The 18,708-nt window shown below is 51.0% G+C and overlaps 1 protein-coding gene across 6 annotated transcripts; it reads right to left on the bottom strand.

Annotated features, from left to right (window-relative positions):
* Positions 1–18: 18 nt before the first annotated feature.
* sema4f (sema domain, immunoglobulin domain (Ig), transmembrane domain (TM) and short cytoplasmic domain, (semaphorin) 4F) lies at positions 19–18,510 on the bottom strand. Of its 6 annotated transcripts, XM_061763693.1 has the most exons (16): positions 18,399–18,510; positions 17,429–17,765; positions 5,211–5,356; positions 5,081–5,140; positions 4,017–4,118; positions 3,835–3,946; positions 3,639–3,758; positions 3,422–3,576; positions 3,072–3,253; positions 2,873–3,002; positions 2,482–2,695; positions 2,303–2,412; positions 2,068–2,219; positions 1,920–1,966; positions 1,334–1,524; positions 19–1,054 (listed from the first exon to the last, which is right to left on the bottom strand). In XM_061763693.1, exons 2-16 carry the CDS (start codon positions 17,514–17,516, stop codon positions 476–478), a joined length of 2,388 nt encoding a protein of 795 aa, XP_061619677.1. In that variant the 5' UTR covers positions 17,517–17,765; positions 18,399–18,510; the 3' UTR covers positions 19–475. The 6 variants fall into 6 exon arrangements, with proteins under 6 accessions (XP_061619677.1, XP_061619674.1, XP_061619676.1 ...); XM_061763690.1 differs by lacking the exon at positions 18,399–18,510 and having other exon boundaries at positions 17,429–18,015; XM_061763692.1 differs by lacking the exons at positions 17,429–17,765; positions 18,399–18,510 and adding an exon at positions 12,747–12,952.
* Positions 18,511–18,708: the final 198 nt, after the last annotated feature.

An 18,708-nucleotide genomic window follows, 5' to 3' on the forward strand; every position in this document is an offset into this window, starting at 1 on the left:
AAGGTCAATCGTGCCCCGTTCGTGTGCTGCTCATTTGCTAATCCAACTTGTCTTTGGGTTCGCAAATATGATTTATTACAAAAACAAGACAAAAGAATACATTAGGAATCCACATCAAGAGAACAACAAGGTCGCTCCTTGCATCGCGCGTGCTGGTGCAAAAGCTCGTCTCATCCGAGCGAGGACCCGTTCAAATCGCCAAAGCAAAAACCGACCAGCCCGGTCCACGGCGCGGCGGTCCTTTGGCGCCTTTGGGGACCGGCGAGGGTCCCGGATCCAGAGGACCCGCGGTGCTCTTTGGGGGGGGAGAGGACGAGAGCCGAACGAGGAGAGACGGTACGGCTCACGCTCCGATTGCACGGTCGGCGCGTTCGACAGCCCGCTTCTCTCCAGTCCGATCGGAGAAAACGTATGAGACGTCATCATTGCGACGTCTCTTCGTGAGACCATCCAAAGGCAGTGACCACTTTGTTTGTCAAATGGAGCTTTCTTCACACGGAGCGAGGGGCGCTGGTGATTTAAACATAGGAAAGCTGGCAAACTCTTCCTCCAGTCCCGTTCTCCCTTCCCCCAGACCCTCATCCGTCTCAGCCCCCTCGACTGACTCCCTCCCCCCCGCTTCGCGACCCCCTACCTCCCTCCTGGCGGTCCGTTCGTCCAGAACGTCTACAGATAAAACGTTGTAGTTGGCGTACTTTGCGTTTCCGCTCCCGTTTCTCGCTGTGTTGCAGGCGGTTGTGCCGCTCGCACTGTTGCCGTGGTGACTGCCGTCGCCCTGCTTCCGGACTTGGCTCGCGTCAGCGCCGGTGGCCGCGATCCCGTTGCGTTTGTCCGTCAGACAGAATCCCGGCGAGTCCCGGCGACCGCCGGCGTGCCGACGTTTGACGAAGAGGAGGAGCGTCACCCCGAACAGCAAACCGCCAAAGAAGAAGAGCACGTAGAAGGCCAACACGTGACGAGTGCATCCCGCCACGGCACCCGCAGTCGTGGGGTCCTCCAGCGTCAGCTGATAGGCCGCCCGACGGCAGGGGGTGGGGTCATGGATTGGCCCTTCCTGTCGAGGGAAGGGAGTCGTTTAGTTATGACACAATCTTTGCACGTTTTCAGAAATGATCTTCAAATTTGTTTATTTAATTTAGCTTGATATAGTTGGAAACAAATCTCGGAATTCACGTCACATGGTCTTTCCATAATATCTAGGAGACCCGGATAAGCTTAAAGATGATTTCATATTCTCGCGAGAAGGAATAACAAGCACACAGTCAAAGAAAGACCAAACATGAGGCGCAATGTACAGAAATGAGTCGACGTTCGTAAACATTCCCCTTTGTACCTGACATGCACAGATGTAAGTTCCCAGTCCGTCTTTGGTGACGGTCACCTCCAGGTCAGGGTGGCGCAGCTTGGTGAGACTGTTGGCGGGGCGCTGCCAGCTACAGAGCCGCGGAGACAGCTGGGCGCACGGCAGCAGCAGACGCAGACCCAGGGACACGCGCAGCTCCGCGATGGGCGGAGCGCAGCGCTCTGGGGCCCACAGAGAGGAGGGGAGGCAGTGTTCAAAAGGTGCAACTGGGAGCAGGCCGCACCACAAGGGGGCGCTTGAGGTCAGAGTTGGAAAAACAGCTCATGTTTGAGACTACAGCAGAACGGCACATGACCAGAGAGAGCCAATCACAAGCATCAGATTTTGAAAGGAGAAAGTGACATGAAACTAATGTCTCTAAAATTGCAATCATGGAAATTTCCAAAAGCAACTGGATTATCATGACAGATTTTACATGACATGGATTTTGCAATCTCACACATGCAACCGTAGTTATAGTGACAGTTCAACTCAGCCGCAGCCGCGGCACGATGTGCTAAGGTGCGTGTTTCGAGACTTTATCAAATGGAAAAAGCACATCAGTATCGAAATATACCTTCCTGTGTGACGCAGGCTTCTTCTATTACATCTCCATTGCCAGGCCTAAACGCACACACACACACACACACACACACGGCACGAGCGGCGCATATTAGTGAGGCAGTCGCATTTGCACGGCGCGGATAGCGAACGGCCGTACTTACGGCGCGGCGGAGCGAAGGCATCGTTCCTCGCTCGCGTCCCACTGGCAGCCCAGCTCTCGGAATCGAGCGCACAATTTACAGCTCAAATAGAGCGCGCATTCTTCAGACCGGATGCGAGCGAGCGCCAGGGGGCTGCCCACCACGGCCCAACGCTGACAAGCACAGCAAAGCGGGCAGCTGATGAGCACGTGTCACGCAGGGAGTGCGCCGGCGGAGGCACACGCACGCCACTTACTTGGTGCAGCAAGATATGGATGACCGGCTCCGTCGGCTGAAATAAAGGAACCTCGCGCAGTAAAGTGGCATTCTCTCCTATTACCGCCACCTGGTGGAGCTCCCCGTCGTCTGCCCATCAGTACGCAGCGAGCGTTACCACCGACCTGCGCTATTCTGCAACATTTGCACAGCTTTTACCTGTCCCGAGGTGCAGCATCGCTTCCCTTTGGCCCTCTTTGCGGCCGATGAGCGTGACGGCCAGCTTGGTGTACGTGACTCCTTTCCTGACCAGCAGGGGCGCCGCGGTGACACTCTGCTGCACGAGGGGGTGATTCCTCACGTACGCCAGCAGGTTGTCCGGGATTTTCAGGGAGGAGTCAAAGCCTTCCGCCTTCAGCGCGTTGTTCAGACACTTGGAGGAAAGAGAAGCCAGAAACCGTTTGCACACATGAATACATGGACAACAAACAGCTCTGGTAAGATGTCTTTTGTTTGCGTTATGAGACGAAGATCGATTTTGGACCGCTCCAGTTATATTGTATACGTCTGAATGCGACGCGACAGCGGCGGTATGCGGAGGGGTCAGTACCTGGCCGGGCCTCGGCGAGCCCACCGGCGTCGGCGTGTCCATTTTGTCGTTGCGCTTCTTAAAGGGGCCGTTCATTGCTCTGATGATGTCCGACACGCTGAAAACGCACACCGCCGACTGCTCGGGTTCTCTGGAGCGCAGGCGAGAAGAAGGAAGGTTGAGACGATTTGCCCGGCCCGCGTGCGCTCCCTCGGCTTACCGCTGTGTGGTGAAGAGTCCATAGAAATGCGTGCTGCGGGCTTCTCGGGGCGAGTGTCGCAAGGTGAAAACGTCCAGCAGCGTGTCGTAGCGCTGATGTCGGACTTTGTCCTCACATACCAGCTCCGCCTTGAGGAAGGTGGTCCAATGTTGCTGCAGAGTCCTGAGACCTCCCACGTCAGACTACAAGCAAGCAAAACGCCGTAAAAGTCGAATTGCAGGATGAAGAACATATGACCGACGGTACTGTTATATCGTGTGTCTACGCGTCCGTAGCTCATGGCACCGACGGAAGCGCCGGCGCCAACCCATTCTCATCGAGAATCAGGAAACGCCAAGTCGGCGCCTCACCTTGCACACCCGTGCCACCCGGGGCACTCGGACTTTGGAATAGAAGTTGTACTCCATCGCCGCCTCATTGAAAAAGAAGTAGATCCTGTCGTCCTCCCCCGTCACGTTGTTGTCGGCCGACAGCTCCACGACGGCCGAGCTCACAAACTCGGGTTCTGCGCGGCACACGTCGCGAGATTAGCGCGAGTCTCCGCGTCCGGTTGCGCAAAGGCCTCACCGTCCAGCCAGTGCACTTTTTGCTCGCTTCGGATCTGCCGCTGCTCCGGCCCCGTCGCCCGGGCGATGTCGAACTCCGTCCCGCGGAAGTTGATGGAGGTGGCGGCATACAGCGCGTCGCCTTCGCGCACGACGACGGAAGGATAAAGAAAAGCGGTTTGGACCCGAGAACAAAGCGCTAACCCGCGGCAACTCACCAGTCATAACGGCCGTGAATGGCTTCCTGGGGTCAAAGGGGACTTTCTTCCTCCCCATCTCCATGGTGACCTGCCCATTGGCATCCTTCCGTAGGGCGAGGGAGGAGATCTCCTGTGGGATGGCAATGGCAGCTTGAAGAAAATGACAGGCAAAATACAAATACCGCGAAAAGCGCACGCACCAGGAAGGCGCACTTGGGGTCAAAGGCGTACGTGCCGCACACGTAGATGTGGCGGCCGTCGGAGTGAAACTCCAACAGCAGGATGTAGTTCCGGCAGTCGCCCTGCAGAGAGAGACAAACCACCGTCAGTAACGGAACGCAACGCCATGATGTTGTCGGCCCGATGGACCGCAGACGCACTGACGCCGGATCTCCCCCGCGACTTTGGTTCGCGCTTCTCATCAAAATGTCCAGAAACCCTCTCGCTACATGAGATGACGTCCTCCATTCCGAAACTCGTTTTACACAGACTGGCTTCACGCTCGAGCTCGACCTGAGTTGGAAAATGTATCTTTCATACACACCCAATCTGACTTGCGAAGGTTGTTTGACACAACCTTCGCGTTGTGTCAAACTTCCATGTTTTTCCTTTTCTTCTCCGTCTTTTCTTTGCTCGCGTTTCAGCAACTCGGGACGACTTCTTCTTTTTTGGTAATAAAAAAACCCACAAAGACCAGATGGCTTCCTTACTTAGTCTGTCAGAAAAAAAGATTTGCTTCAAAAAAGGCCAATATATGAAGTGAGAACACTGATATATGAAAACAAAAATCCAATAATAATAATAATAAGTAAAACTGTCAACATAAGGAGTGTAACCTGTATAATAATAAGTGTTATATTAGATAACGGTGGAAAGGGAAAATACTTTTTGACCCAACTTGGATATGCTAAATGTTCGTCTCGTATTCGATAATAGCGGACATGGGAATTCGCAGTTGCAAAGATACTGTTATCTTTGCTTATGTCGCAGAAAATGCAACTTTGATGTTCAAAATCCAAAATCTTCGCAAATTACAATCGGATCGATCCAAACGATTTTGCATTGGCGTTGCGGAAAGTATCTTCCTGAATGACTCTTCTCCTTTTCCTTTTCAAATGGAACTATCGCAATCCATTTCCGATGGTAATTCTAAAGGTGTCAAAATGCAGATTTGCCACGGGACGGAGCGCGACTCGGCACTTCTCTTTCGGTCGTGCGGCCCGAGGCGCCAGCGTGTCGCTTCCCGTCTCTCGTTTGCTCTCACCTCTGTCTTCCCTTTCGTCATGCAAATATTCCTGCTGTCCTGCGGCACGTCCCAAATCACCTGAAACAAATTGTCGTCATTTTCCAAACGCTGCAAGGACTCTCCGAATGGATGGCGATCAGCCGCTCACCGTGCGCGGTGGCTCATTCAGCTTGTTGGTGTCCAGCGCCACGATGGCGTCCCTGGCGCCCAGGAAGAGGACGCCCGACGCGGGGTCCATTAGGAAAGCGCTGAAGTTGGACACGGCCCCGAACACTCGCGGGCCTAAAACAGTGTCTGCGTGCAAAGAGGACAAATACAATGAAACATGGACGCTGACACGATGTGTGAGCTACGATATACAAAACACAGATGAAGGAACTCCGCGGAGGCCGGTCATTGGCCGGCAGATGCGGCGGTTGCGCAACCCGCGTCCTCGGCGCTTCCTCGGGTCAAACGTCAACTCGCACTGGTGTGAAGAAATTGTTAAGATCGTCGGCGTTCGCCGGAAGTCCAACTATGCTCAATTTCGACTTTTATCACAAATCAATACTAGTACTCCGTCCCCATGTCTTCTGTTATATTTATGTATTATTAATTAATTATCTCCCCTCCCTGCGGGAGCTGTGCGGCATTATGTCGCCTCAAGACTCTGTTTTTTTATTGTGTATGTATGTATATGTATATATATATATATATATATTTTTTTTTTTTTTATTTATTTATTTGATTTTGTTGAATCTAGACTCAATCAAGCTATTTGGTTGTAAATGAGACACAATTATAATTCAATGACATTTCCACTGTCCTAACATCTCCCTGTGTAGCTACATCACGTACCCTCCACACGCGCACGCGCACACGCACACACACACACACACACGCAGTCGGTGTGTGTCTGTTTCCATTTGGCCGAAACGTCATTTGTCATTCACCAAGGAGCCATCTGTGCTACTAAAAGCCTCCTGGCACTTTAAAAGCCACCAGTGCTCTGATTTGCCCACACTTTGCGTCCTAACAACCATACACCGCGCGCACACACACACATATCGTCAAGCAGTAATATTGCATATATTACATGTGGGTGGCAACAAGCAAAACACTTGAGAAGCATTCAATCAGAGTGATTGGTCGCTCCTCAAGCGACGGTGCACAAAGGCGACATGAGCGTTGCGCGACAGAGGCCAAAGGCGAGGTCTCGTCTTCCGGGAGGTCCTCAACCTGCGAGACCTCCGCCTCGACCGCGTGAATCGTTCCTCGAGCGACGCCGTCTGCCCTCTGAGTGCACGAACGTTGGACTCAAAGCCTCCCGCGTGACAATATGAGGCGAAAGCGACATTTCACGTATACGAATGAGAGCAGTCGCCAGGGAATTCTCCAAAAGCGCACCCTTTACGCTGAAGAGGTGACTGCTGAGGGAATACATGAATCAGTCGTCTTAAAATATCAACATTCGCTTGGTTCATTCATTACACACGGAAGACGACTCGGGCGGGCACGGAGGGAGTCGGCGTCCAAGCCCGGGACGGATAGTCCAACAACGGTGCCGCAACACGTATTGACAGCTCGTACTGTCGTCGGGGAATCAACCGGCGCAGAGTGCGCGTTTGTCTGCGGGGCATTGCGGGACTGCACCGACCAGAAGTGATCCATTATACACGCCGCCTGCTTCGTGTGTCAATCCAGAGTGAGTCGCGCACGCACACACCAGCAACGCACACAAGAAGCCCCGAGGTGAGGCAGGACACGGCTGTGAACCCCCCGGTAAAGTAAGTCAGTGTCCGGATAAGGTCGTCGTTAGCAGGAAGTAGACGACGAGGTCAAGTATGCTATGCCAGTGACTGGCCGCTGCTCTTTTTCCCCCACCTACCAAATCCCAGCTTCCAGCCTCGCTTGTCATTTTCCGTTTCCCAATTGCGCCACCTCCCCTCCCACGACTCTCTGCTCTCTCCGGGCCAGCGGGTGACTGGCTCGCGCTGATAAGCAGTCGCACTACTAATCAGGCTTGCCCTAAATTCACCCAAGCCTGCCAGAACTGCGTGCGTGCGTGCGCCTGCAGCAGCTACGTACGCGCTGTAGATGTGTACATCACGTGTGCTGGTGCGTGACCAAGTTTCTCAGTGAATGAGAATCCCGCTACTAGCGTCAGAAAAACATCTGCTAGGATTAAAAAAAAAAGAAACTATCCAAGCAAGTCTCGGAATATTGGGGAGCGTAAAGTTTACGTTTTGGCGTTCGGACTAAACGCAAGACAATGTAACTTTGAATCCAAATAGACACCGTGCAGCTTGTGGAAGAGTATTTTTCGACCTCTCACCTCCCGGTCACGACTACGTTTTAATGAACCGTCCCGAGCTCGGCGTTACACACGAGAGATGCCGCGAGGACTTCGCCAGTCTTGGCCAAACGAAGTCAAGGGGGATTCGCGGCCTTCTGATTTCCGGTGTCGGGCGTTTATTGCAAAAGAAAATACTGACACTCGAAGCGCTTCGATGCACTGCGTGAACTTTCAGAATCCCTGGAGAGTGCGTGCCACAAACGTGTCAGGGATAAACACACATGCGTGTGCACGCGTGTGTTTTGTCACGGCTCCCTCACCGGGATCGTCGTCTTCCTTCGCGTCGACTTGAATGCCTCGAGAGCCGCGCCTCTTCTAGAGCTGCGCGCGCAAACTGGCACAGCGTCGCCCGTGAATAAAACATGGGCCGAGAGATCGGGTGTGCGTCTGCGTGCGTGATGATCTGTCACACACGATAGATCAGCGCAGACACGAGGGCCCTCAAATATTTATTTATTCGCCGGCTGCACGGCACACACGTTCTGCGCTGGGTGGCGGAAACCGGAGGTTGGCAAAAGTGAAGCTCAGATAATACAGATAATATAACAATAGTCACAATGAATTTCATATTCTGCGAAGAACAACAATTGAGCCGTCTCGCGGTCTTCGTCTGCAGCCGTATGCGTGTATTACACTGCCCCCGGGTGGCCGTGGCGTGACCACCGGAAGGAGCGGCACAAGCACGAATCGGGTAAAAACGGCTTATTTATAATGATGATGTCATTATTGTATGTTTTGATACAGTCAAATACTACAGTGACATTTTTCAAATTAAGCACATGACAAAAATATTTGTTGACTGAAAAGGGGCAACGGACCACAGACTGTCAGGATCCACAGCGCCGTCGCCTCCAACATCACCGCCGTTCAGACGAAAAGGGCATCACCCACAACGATGACCCCCAAACGTCGAGGTTTTTCTGCGACGTCGTCGACACCCTGCTCGACGAGAGGGGGGGGGGGGGGGAAAGGCGGCGCTTTTCCTTCCTGGCCAGTACAATGGGGACCCCCGTGTCTGGCCTCAAACAGGAAAACTTCTTGATGGCCTCCTTTTCTCAACAAGAGCGAATCGACCGTCTTTGATCAAGTCCACTCTGCCGTTTTCCTTCTCATGAAAACAGAAGAACCCGAGGGAGCCGACGCTGAGCCTTCGGTCCTTGACGGCCGATCGTGAGGCAGAATTAACTGCGGCCGTGTTCGGCACTCAAAAAAGGACTCCATTGATTGCTAGAAATGAACGGACATGCGCTACACGACACACGATCAAAACATGCAGTAAAGACAACATTCTAACTCCTCTTAGCCCATCAGTGCTGCACTAATATTAGTCATTTCTTTGCAGGGGATAAAGAATATATAACTGCGAGTATGTCCATATTGTATCTGTCTACATCTGATGCTGCACCATTTGTGTGCATTCGGTGACTAAAAGGGATATAACACCACAACATAGATGCTACTTAGCATTAGCATTAAGCTAGTGGACCAAAAGGCGACGCTATGTGCTTGTTTTCAAAACCAAAAGGTGTCATTGTCTTAGTTTTGTGTTGAAACCAACTTTTTGCGCTGAACAGCCACCAGTGAATCGGATTCTGGACTAGCCCCCAATTTGCTTGACAAAGGAAATTGCACTTGAATGCAATGGCTTAGGCTTTGTCTACAAATGGTTGGAGCCAGTTGATGGCACAACAGGCGTAAGTAAATGCTAGCAACCCAAAACACTTTCATATTATTTAAAAATAATCTTATAACGTCACTGTTAAAAATAGAAGCCTCGCAGGGCATTTGAGTCATCCAAAAAAAAAAAAGGTGCCAGAAGACTCTCCTTCCTTCCACTAGCTACCCAGGCTAAACTATAATCTCTTCCGCGACATACAAAGCTCATTTTCACACGCAGGCATCTATTCTTTATCCTCTGCGAAGAACGACCAATATTACTGCGGCTTACTGAAGAGCCGAGTCAGGCTCCGTGTACAGCATACTGGCCCCAGGTGGCCAAGGCGTGCACAACGGGAGTAGCACAACGTCCATTGAGGTGAAGCGAAAAAAAACAACAAACAAAGGTGCCAAAAACCTCTTTGCATTCTTTTTAATGAGGTCATTGCTTTATGTTGCTTAACGTACAATATTATAGCGTGCTATTTTTCTCACTAAAAGCACATTACAAATATTTTGGGGGGGGGGGGGGGGGGGGGGGTTTCTTGGGTGGCTGTAACGGACGAATAGCATTTCCATTCATTTCAACAGCGAAAGATGAGTCAGCAGCCTCGGCGTGGGCCCTCCTCTCACAGGATGCCGCTGAGTAAGAGTAAGAGCACTTCAAGAGTGCTTTAAGCCCTTCCCCATCCTAAAGCCCATCAACAGAGCAGACGCAAAAACAAAAAGCGCCTTCATAAAGTATTGAAAGGATGAGTCTTATTTTGCCTGTGGAGACACGCCCTCCAGAGGGCGGCGGTTCCATTGCGTAATCACATCTGTCATTCATGTGTGAAAGCTGGCGAGCAGGAACACTCAAAATAATCCGCACGCACGGCCGTTAAATGTTCTCCCTCACCGAGCTAGGCCGCCATATATTGCCGTGGTCTCTTTGAGTGTCACCTCGCGGTGTTGTGACTTTCCCCGTCCGCGTTCCTCGGGTGGTCGCTCTCGTCTAATAAGCCCCCGTCGCTGAGATTAACCGCCACCCGTGATAAATCCCCCCCCGAACCGCTCAGACCGACTGTCTCCTTGATTAAAGCGAAAGCTGCAGCGAAGGAGCTCCCTTTTTCATCTCCTCTCCGCTCGACGAGACGTGACAGCTCATCTCGACTCCGCGCCCTCTTCGGCGGGCACGATTTCGTCAACCTGAGGAACTCCGAGGCCCGCTTCCCGCTTCAAGCCGTTGTCATCATTTCAACGACAGCGGTGCCTCCACTTGGGAATTTTTCCTTTGACTTGCAAGCGAAGAGCAACTCATTTCACAACAAGCAGCAGTTTGGCAGATACAATGAGTCAAAAGACAATTGCACCTTGTGGATTTAAAACAACAACAACAACAATAGCTTAGCCTTTCAGTCCGATAGCTTAATGCTAACATGAAATGGCATCGATGTCGCGGTGCTTTGACCCTTTAGTCCATGGGTTGGACACAAATGCTGCAGCATCAGATGTAGACAGACAATATAACAGTACTCACAGTCATATATATATATATATATATATATATACACACAGTATATCCTCTGCATAGAACGACTAATATTAGTACTGTACTGAATAGCTGAGAGAGGAATTTAGATGAACCGTATAGCCATTTGTCCATTTTATTACTGACCTTTCAACTGATACAGTGTGACAAAAATGTTTGAATTCTGTTTAATTACTGTATGCAATGCACGTTTTGATAAAGGACAATCTTTTTTTTTGTTTCCAACTCAACCTTGAACTGTTTCATCGTAATTGTAACTTGGAATATGACTTCCCAGTTCCATAGACAGTCAGTCGTATAATTTGTGTGTGATAAAGCGCATTACACAGAAACACATTGGTTAGTAATTGAATAACAAGCTTCTCTTCCGCCGTTTGAACAAGAGCAAAACAGCCGCATTTAATCTGGTCGACCCCCCCGCCGTCGACATCGCTAAAGAGGCCTCAGATCCGCACTGTGGCGAATCGGCTCCTCCACCGAAACAAGGACGCGCGTGTGTGCAGCTGACGCCATCTTTGCACAAGGTGCAATTCCGGCGGTCTGTTCGAGTCGCTTTCAGCCCCGCATCATAACGCGACACATGGGCGTGCGGTTCGCGTGGAGGAACGCACACGAGGGGAAATAAAGACACAAAAACGCGGTGCACTTTGCGACGTTTACCCGAGGACGATAAACACGACAATGTTTGCTTGGGCTGATCTGACGCGCAAACGCCCACGCGTGCACAGTGCAGGTGAGCAGAAGCACAAAAGAGACGCTGCGTGTGCGCGTGTTCCGTTCACACGCAAAGGTCAGCTCCGATGTCTCTGTGCGTCACGCGAGCACGCAGCGCAAACGTCCGCCGCACGAATTCCACTCCCGCACGGGAATACGCCATCTTTCATGACGGGCCCTCTGCCGACTCACCTTCAACTGTCATCAGCGCCACAATTGTGCGCGTGGTGACTGACCGACAAACCGACTTTTGCACACAATTGCGTGCGGCGGAACAAAGGGAAGCGCCACACTAGTATAATCTGTTGCTCATTATACAGCGAGGAGTGCCGGGTCGGCGCTTGCACTGTCGGTAAGCCATTAACACTGTTAATCATTTGTCAAACAAGTTCTGAGTGTCAGGCTCCAACAGTGCTGCCTATTGTGTGTGCACGTGGTCAGATGTGTGCGACGACATCATAAAAGGACCTGCGCAGCACACACACACACACACACCATGTCAGAGATATCAAATACAATAGCTTTTTTAGCATTCAACACACATCACCCTTCAAAAAAACAAAAAAGAAAGCCTATTAGTGGACGCCACGCCCAGAAATTAACTCCTAAATCCACGCATACGCGCACGCACACACACACACACACACACACACACACAGTATGAGCTAACCCATATGTTTAGGAGCTGAAGTCCACATCACCACTAAGTGTGACAGACACACTTAATGCGAAAGCCAGCCTTTCAGAATAACATACGCAAACAGTCACATTAGCAGATTGTTTCGCATTCAATCTGGAAATAAATAAATACAACTGGAAGGATTCATTGATTTTGGAGGGAAAATAAATGTCTTCAAAACCTGACACGTCACAGAAAAGTGTTGTTAACAAAGCCGCCGGATTTGAATGACGAAATAATGCTGCCAAATATATCAAATGAGGCTTCCAAATGCTGAAAGATGAAGTCGTTCTTGGCGCTTGTGAACGCTGCGGGCGTGTCCGCTAAATCTCTAATGTCTACACGCAACTACGTGTTTGAGCTGCGAAAGTATATCCGCTTCTCCAAGCCGTGACAATGAGGCGCTCTAAAGCGTGACCGCATGCCGACTGTCAGGGTCGACTTTTTTTTTTTTTTCCTCCCCTCGCTCGTCCGCCTTCTCTGTCCGTGACTTGCGCACACTCGCGGCAGACGACGAGGCACTCTAAAGCAGCAAAAGGAAGATTTCTTTTCAGAGTGTAGGCATAGCCAGCAAGCTAACGACGTCACAACTGCACCAGATAATATAGCGGGGCAGGGACCGCTCGTGCCCGACTCCCCGAGTCCGTGCTCGTGATGACTCGCAACTAATTTTAATCTCATCTGGACAGCCGGGATCCCATTTGTGCTCAGACCCATTTGGGTCAATGGCGTAGCGGGAGGGAGGGGGGGTTACATAAAGAGCACTTACACTGATGAGATTGCTCAAGATGCTCCTTGACGTCACGATGCCGGCAGACGGAAGAACACTTCTGGGATCCAAACTCAAACGCACTTGCATGCTGACGCATTTCAGCACACTTGCGTAACATCGCATTGTAAAAGATAAACGTACACTACATCCCAAACACTTTTGAGAGTTTCCACCACCAGTAGAAAAGCAGTTGAGGTCATTTGTCCATTGGTGCCTTTCATTTCCACCTGACGCTCCAATTAAAAGCAGCCACAATAAAAAATAAAAAATAAAAAATCAGCACAGGGCGGGGCGTTCTGGGGGCTTCGGAAGGGGAGGGATTGCAGTGGGGGGCACAGAGGGGGGCATCTCACGAGAGGTTTGCCCACAAATAAAGACCATCACCGGTAGCACATGCAGGAATGAAAAGACAACACACATCTGGGTTTACTAGGCTGGGCAGTAGTTTGCGCATTAACACTCGGCGGGAATGCTTGCAGGTTTTCCTTTGTGTCAGCCTCTGCCAGTTTCCTGTCATTAAGGATTTCCTGACCACCACAAACCCTCAGCCAACACACAAACGTGAGTTTACTATCGAGGATCCATTAGTCAGCGTTGCAAAGCGCCTGTGTTTGGGTGTGGGTGATAAGTGTGCTTCCCTGAGCTGCAAATCAGATGAAGCGCCTCTTTTTCCCGCTAAACCGGTGGAGCCCAAGCCACTCGTGTTTCAGCTGCGAACAGGTTGGACTCGTTGTGTGCAACGCGCACGCGCTTATCCAGGTGCCCTCGTAGCGATCGCCGCCTAACATGGCGCCTGCAAAGACAATTGGTCTCTCAAAAGCGAAACCCAGTGTGAGTGAACCCTTGCGATCTTCTCAAACTCTCTGCGGTTCCGACTCAAAAATCAAATCAAATAAATGCAAGAAGCGAGATAAACATCAACGAGCGACACAAGATCTACTGGAGTTTGACGAATGACGGAGAACAGAGCGGATGATGGAGGACGTGGATTAGGAGAGCGAAAGGATTCCACAGCAGCACTCCTTTGACCTTTTGATCTCTCAGGAGGATGAAGACCAAAGGACGTGGAGCCACGAAGAAACTCCATCATTCAAAGGGCTCGTGTAGACCCAGCGGCCTTTTGACATCCGACTCGAGGTGACCTTCGCTCAGAACGGCTCACGGGGGCGACCCGATGGGAGCGAGCACGCAGGCAGTGGAGGGGGCGGGGTTAATGTCAGGGTGGCGTAGCTGCTCAAATGTGGTTCAACATGGGAGAAGTGCAAATATTCTGCAGCCGGTCCGTCGGCGCCACGGATCATTTCTTCTTTGCGTTGTCAATTGGCCATCAAAAAATACAAAATAAGTAACTGCTTAGTTTTTGGCATTTTTAAATAAAACACACACACACAAAAACGGATTTTTCCACACTAAAAGGGGAGTTTGCAATGATTAAAGAAACGTTTTGTAATATGAGTTCAACTGTCAGTGTGATCTGATAGTAGTGATGAGTAAAATGATCTGTGAAAAAAATTCTTCTACCTCTCATTCCGTTTGTAAGAAACACAGCGCCTGAGGAAAAACAACCCATCTGAGACAGAAGGCGTGACTGCCGTCGGTCATTTGCCCTGCACTCGTGGGCGCACTCCTATCGGGCACACCCCCAAACCCCGCTGACCTCTTACCTTGGGCACAATTTGAGTGCGATAGTAACATTCTATTAGGAATAAGTCACGCTACCGAGGTAGCAGCTGCGGCTAACGTCGGATTGTTTTCAATGCAAATTCTAATAACTTAGTATTGGTCGCGCTAAAAATCGAATAAAAAAAAAAAAAAAAAAGTCACTTTTTCATTTTTGGGTTTTTGATAGTTAATCGAAAATGTAAAAAAATGATTGCAGTCACTGCAGCTCGTGTTTCAAACTAGAGGTGGTACCCAATTTTCCTTGATTGAGAATTCACAAAGAATTGCGTGTGGATGCTGTTGCTATGCCCCTAATAGCAACACAACACAACAAGCCCGTTAATATTAACGTTGTTTTTTTTGTTGTTGTTCTACCTTGCCTATTTGTGAGCCAAATTGAGACACAAACGGGAAGGACGGACAGCGAAGAAAGTCACCAAACTAAAACGGCCTCAAACGAAAGCCACGCTGGCCTCTTTCAACAACAGCGTGATGGGGGGGGAAAAGATGGGCGGGGGGGGGGGGGGGGGGTCGGAGAAGAATGGCAGCGAAATGTGACGCGGGGACGAAAACCACTTCTCTTGTCTCGGCATACAGAGCTTCCTTTTTCTTCCCGGCTCAAGCCGCCGCGAGCGCACGACTGTTTTTGCCAGCCCGCCCGCTTCGCCGCTGTGTGAAAGGCTTGCGCTGAACGCAACTGGGCAAAACATCTCATGACAGCATCCAATCTCCTTGTTGCTATTTGCCATATCCACCGTCTCTCAGCGTCTGTGGCGCATTTCTTTGAGTGGGACTTCATTTCTCTTTTCTTTTTTTTTCCCCTCGCATAAGGAATCACCATCCACGCCCACGCAAACACATAGTTCGCCTGTAGCCAAGTGAAAATGTTGGCACTGAAGCACGCTGAAACAACAAACGTTGCATCTCTGGAGCTACTAGAGCGACTCCCGTTTGAATAGAAAGTTCGCTCGGCTCCGCTCGGCTGTAAACACGGTTCAAAACGGTTCCGCTCGGCTGGCAGAAAGAACAACATAATGCCCGCTAATCGGGAAAGCTCAACTGTAACCGGATCCGTGCGGCCGCCGCCCTGCTGGGAGCCCGCCGACCCCCCTCGTGGGGCTGACGCCCTAACGAGTTTCACGTGACGGGCATTAACAAGCCGACGTCGCCGGAGCCGATTGGGCCGCTCTCATCCGGTCGCAAAAGAAGACGGTGTCACGCGGGGTCACGTCCGAAACCAAGTGAAAATCTGCGATGCAGAAAAGAGACCAAATGAAAAAACTTCACTTTCAGAACAAAGAGCGACAGTGTGCTTGCTTCAAGCACTCCCAGTTGAAGTTAACTGTAAAACAGACACATACAACAAAAGACAATCCAACATTGTAAGTCTACCGTCCACTAGCTTAATGCTAAATTAGAATGCCAAACACACTAGACTGCAAAGCATTTTCAATCGCTTGAATTGAACAAAAATCGTAACGAGCGCATTCATACAATAGCTGCGTGGCTCAACTGACGCCCAGAGTGTTAGCCCCTAGCCCGAGCCAACAACCGCCAACGCCTTTTAAAGCCACGCACAAAGTCACAGATACCGCAGTGTACAACGGAAGGATGCAGAGCCCACGTGGACAAAGATCGCACCCGTCTCTCACATGCATATTTTGTACCGGTAATATGCATCCAGCTTGAAAAATATATACACGCGTGCATACAACGATCGCTTAAAAAATCTGCGATATCGCGAGGCGCGGCACCAACGATATAGCGGGAGTTGATCGTGTTGTAAGATGGCTGTCATCCGATAAGAAACATGCAGCAGTTGGACATCATGGAGGCAAAACACACACAAACACTCTTATGTAACCCGTCTGTGATGCCGCGTAGTCGGCCACACGAGCATACAAACAAAAGCGGCGTGCAAGACGGCCAGCGGACGCGCACGGTGACGCAAAGGCCATCCGTTTTTGCTCATCGCTGCCTCGGGGTGTCACTCCCCTCCGTCCCCTTCCTCTTGGCGCTCCGAACTCGTGATGAACGATTGCGCTATGGCGGATTTTCTCCTCTGGTTCCCGCTGTCCTTCCATTTTCCGCAAAACAGGAAGCCTGGCAAAGGCGAGCCGCTGACCTCGCCGGTCACGGGACAAAGAGGGAGCTTGTTCGAGAGCCCGATCGCTCGTCTCGCGATCGGGCTCTCGCCTGCCAATTCGGGACGCTCTTACACAATTACGAGCGGCGATCGCTTTTCAACATTTCATACGTGCCTCTGAACTCTCAAGCCGGGTGTTGAAGCGTCCGTCACCATTTATCGTGCCACGGCAGAGGACTGGCGCTGTGCCCCCGGTGCGCAACAGGAGCGCACAATTGCGCATTTCACTTCAGCTTGCGTGGCCTTTTTCCCGATTGCCTACTACGCACTTGCCGGCGACGTTATTATCGACGCTGCTGCAAATTGAGCAAGATGCGACGTACAATAACTTTGGCTTTTTTGTTGATAATAATAATAATGACTTCCACGTATCACGCGGTTTGCAGTAGCGTTCAAGCGCACCGCATCATATTGCAGTTTCTAACGGGGACGCACTCGTGCCGATATCGGGAGCGGCGCAGAAACTGTACGCGTACGCAACAACAAACGATGCCAGTTTACAGCCTTGCGGGTGGCCACGTTGCGCCCCCTAGTGGTGAGCCTCAGACACCCTCTAACTCAAGTACCTTGTGTTCCAGGCTACATTGTGAGCGTTAGACAACCGCGCAGTTGGAAGAGAATATTAGAAGTTGTTTCTTGAAAAGCTTCAAATGAAACACATTTTCATCACTCTCGCAAAACCAACACCGAGTCCTCGACCGTAAGCAAGCGGACACGCTCAAACAAAATGTGCTATTGTTTGGACTGTGCAAAGGAAATATTAGAAACAAGTCGCCTCAATAACAAGCGCATTGCTTCGCTGTGTGAAAAAGAGAAAATGTGTTGCAGGTTCCTCTGACCTATGAAAGGTCCGCGTTGTGCATCGACTTACATTGTCCGCTCACAGTCGCCGCCCGGGAGGCTCCGGGGAGCAGACAGCACACCGGGAGCAGGAGGAACATCACGCCGACGGGAGGCATCCGAAGCCAAACGCGACGCCACTTGCGGTGCCGGTGGTGTTTCAGCTGCGGGGCATCGTCTCGGCCGAGTTCAGGAGAGCACGGGGGGGGGATGACGGGGCCGCGCGCAATTCCCGTTAGAACGTTTGGCCCGAAGCCCCTGTCACGTCGCTCGCGTCTGCAAACGCTGACGGACGAGGGGGGCGTCCGCTCATCGCCGAGGCAGCCCCTCCGATCCACACGACGTGTCGGCACTCGCGCTTTTGGGAACTGCAACAAAAAGTCATCCAAAAGTCGCGTCAGCGCGGAAGACGAAGAGAAGCAAAGAGTCGCGCGTGTGACCGGCGGATTTGCGGCCGAAGCGCGCATCCCACGCGCCTTCCGTTGAGGGGGAAATGACTACATTCGGGACAAAAAAGAAAGAAAGAAAGAAAGAAAGAACGCAACGGGGGGAGACTGCGTTTGCGAGCGGGCTGGAGCAGACGCATACACTAGGTTCCGTACGGTCGTGAACGCCTCAAAGGAGGGGATGACGGGAGACTCCGCCCCCCGGAAGAGGCGGCACAGGTAAAAAAAATAAAAATAAATAAATAAAATCCAAATAAAAAACAGGACGCAGGGAAACCCACGTGGGGCTTCAAAAGGTGCTTCCCAAAATCAAAAAAACGAAATGGGAAGTGGTTCTCAAAAAACAACAAACCTAAATAAGATTGTGAAAACCAACAGTGCCAACATTAACCATTAAATGCAAAAAAAAAATTGTACTTCAAAGTTGAATACAACTGAATTGAAAGGGAAAAAAAAGTGTAGCGTACTGCATTTTATTTCTTTTTTTTTTTTAAAGTGTAAACAGGCTGAATGCAATGAGCGGCAACACCCAAAACAGCCTGTAACAATACTCACCGGCGTGCAGCGTATTCTCTCTCTTTGTGTGGTGGGAAGCGAGACTATTACTGCACTTTACTAGGGAACCATCGCCGTCTCTTCTTCTCGCTCGCAGATCTTCCAGTGCAGCAAGGACCAGACGTCTGGGACGAAAGAGACGGGTCACGTCGGAGGCAGGATTAAAGGATTTGCCGGCCGAAGATGGAGGGAGGTCAGAGGTCAGGGAACCACGGGGAAAAAAGCCAAACTTTGACCGACGCCGTCGCTCATCCGGTTGGATTAAAGGACACGAAGCGTCTCCGCTAAGGCTACGTTTGAACAACCAAAC

This window comes from Phyllopteryx taeniolatus, chromosome 23, assembly GCF_024500385.1.
Source record: "Phyllopteryx taeniolatus isolate TA_2022b chromosome 23, UOR_Ptae_1.2, whole genome shotgun sequence".
Lineage (NCBI taxonomy): Eukaryota > Metazoa > Chordata > Actinopteri > Syngnathiformes > Syngnathidae > Phyllopteryx > Phyllopteryx taeniolatus.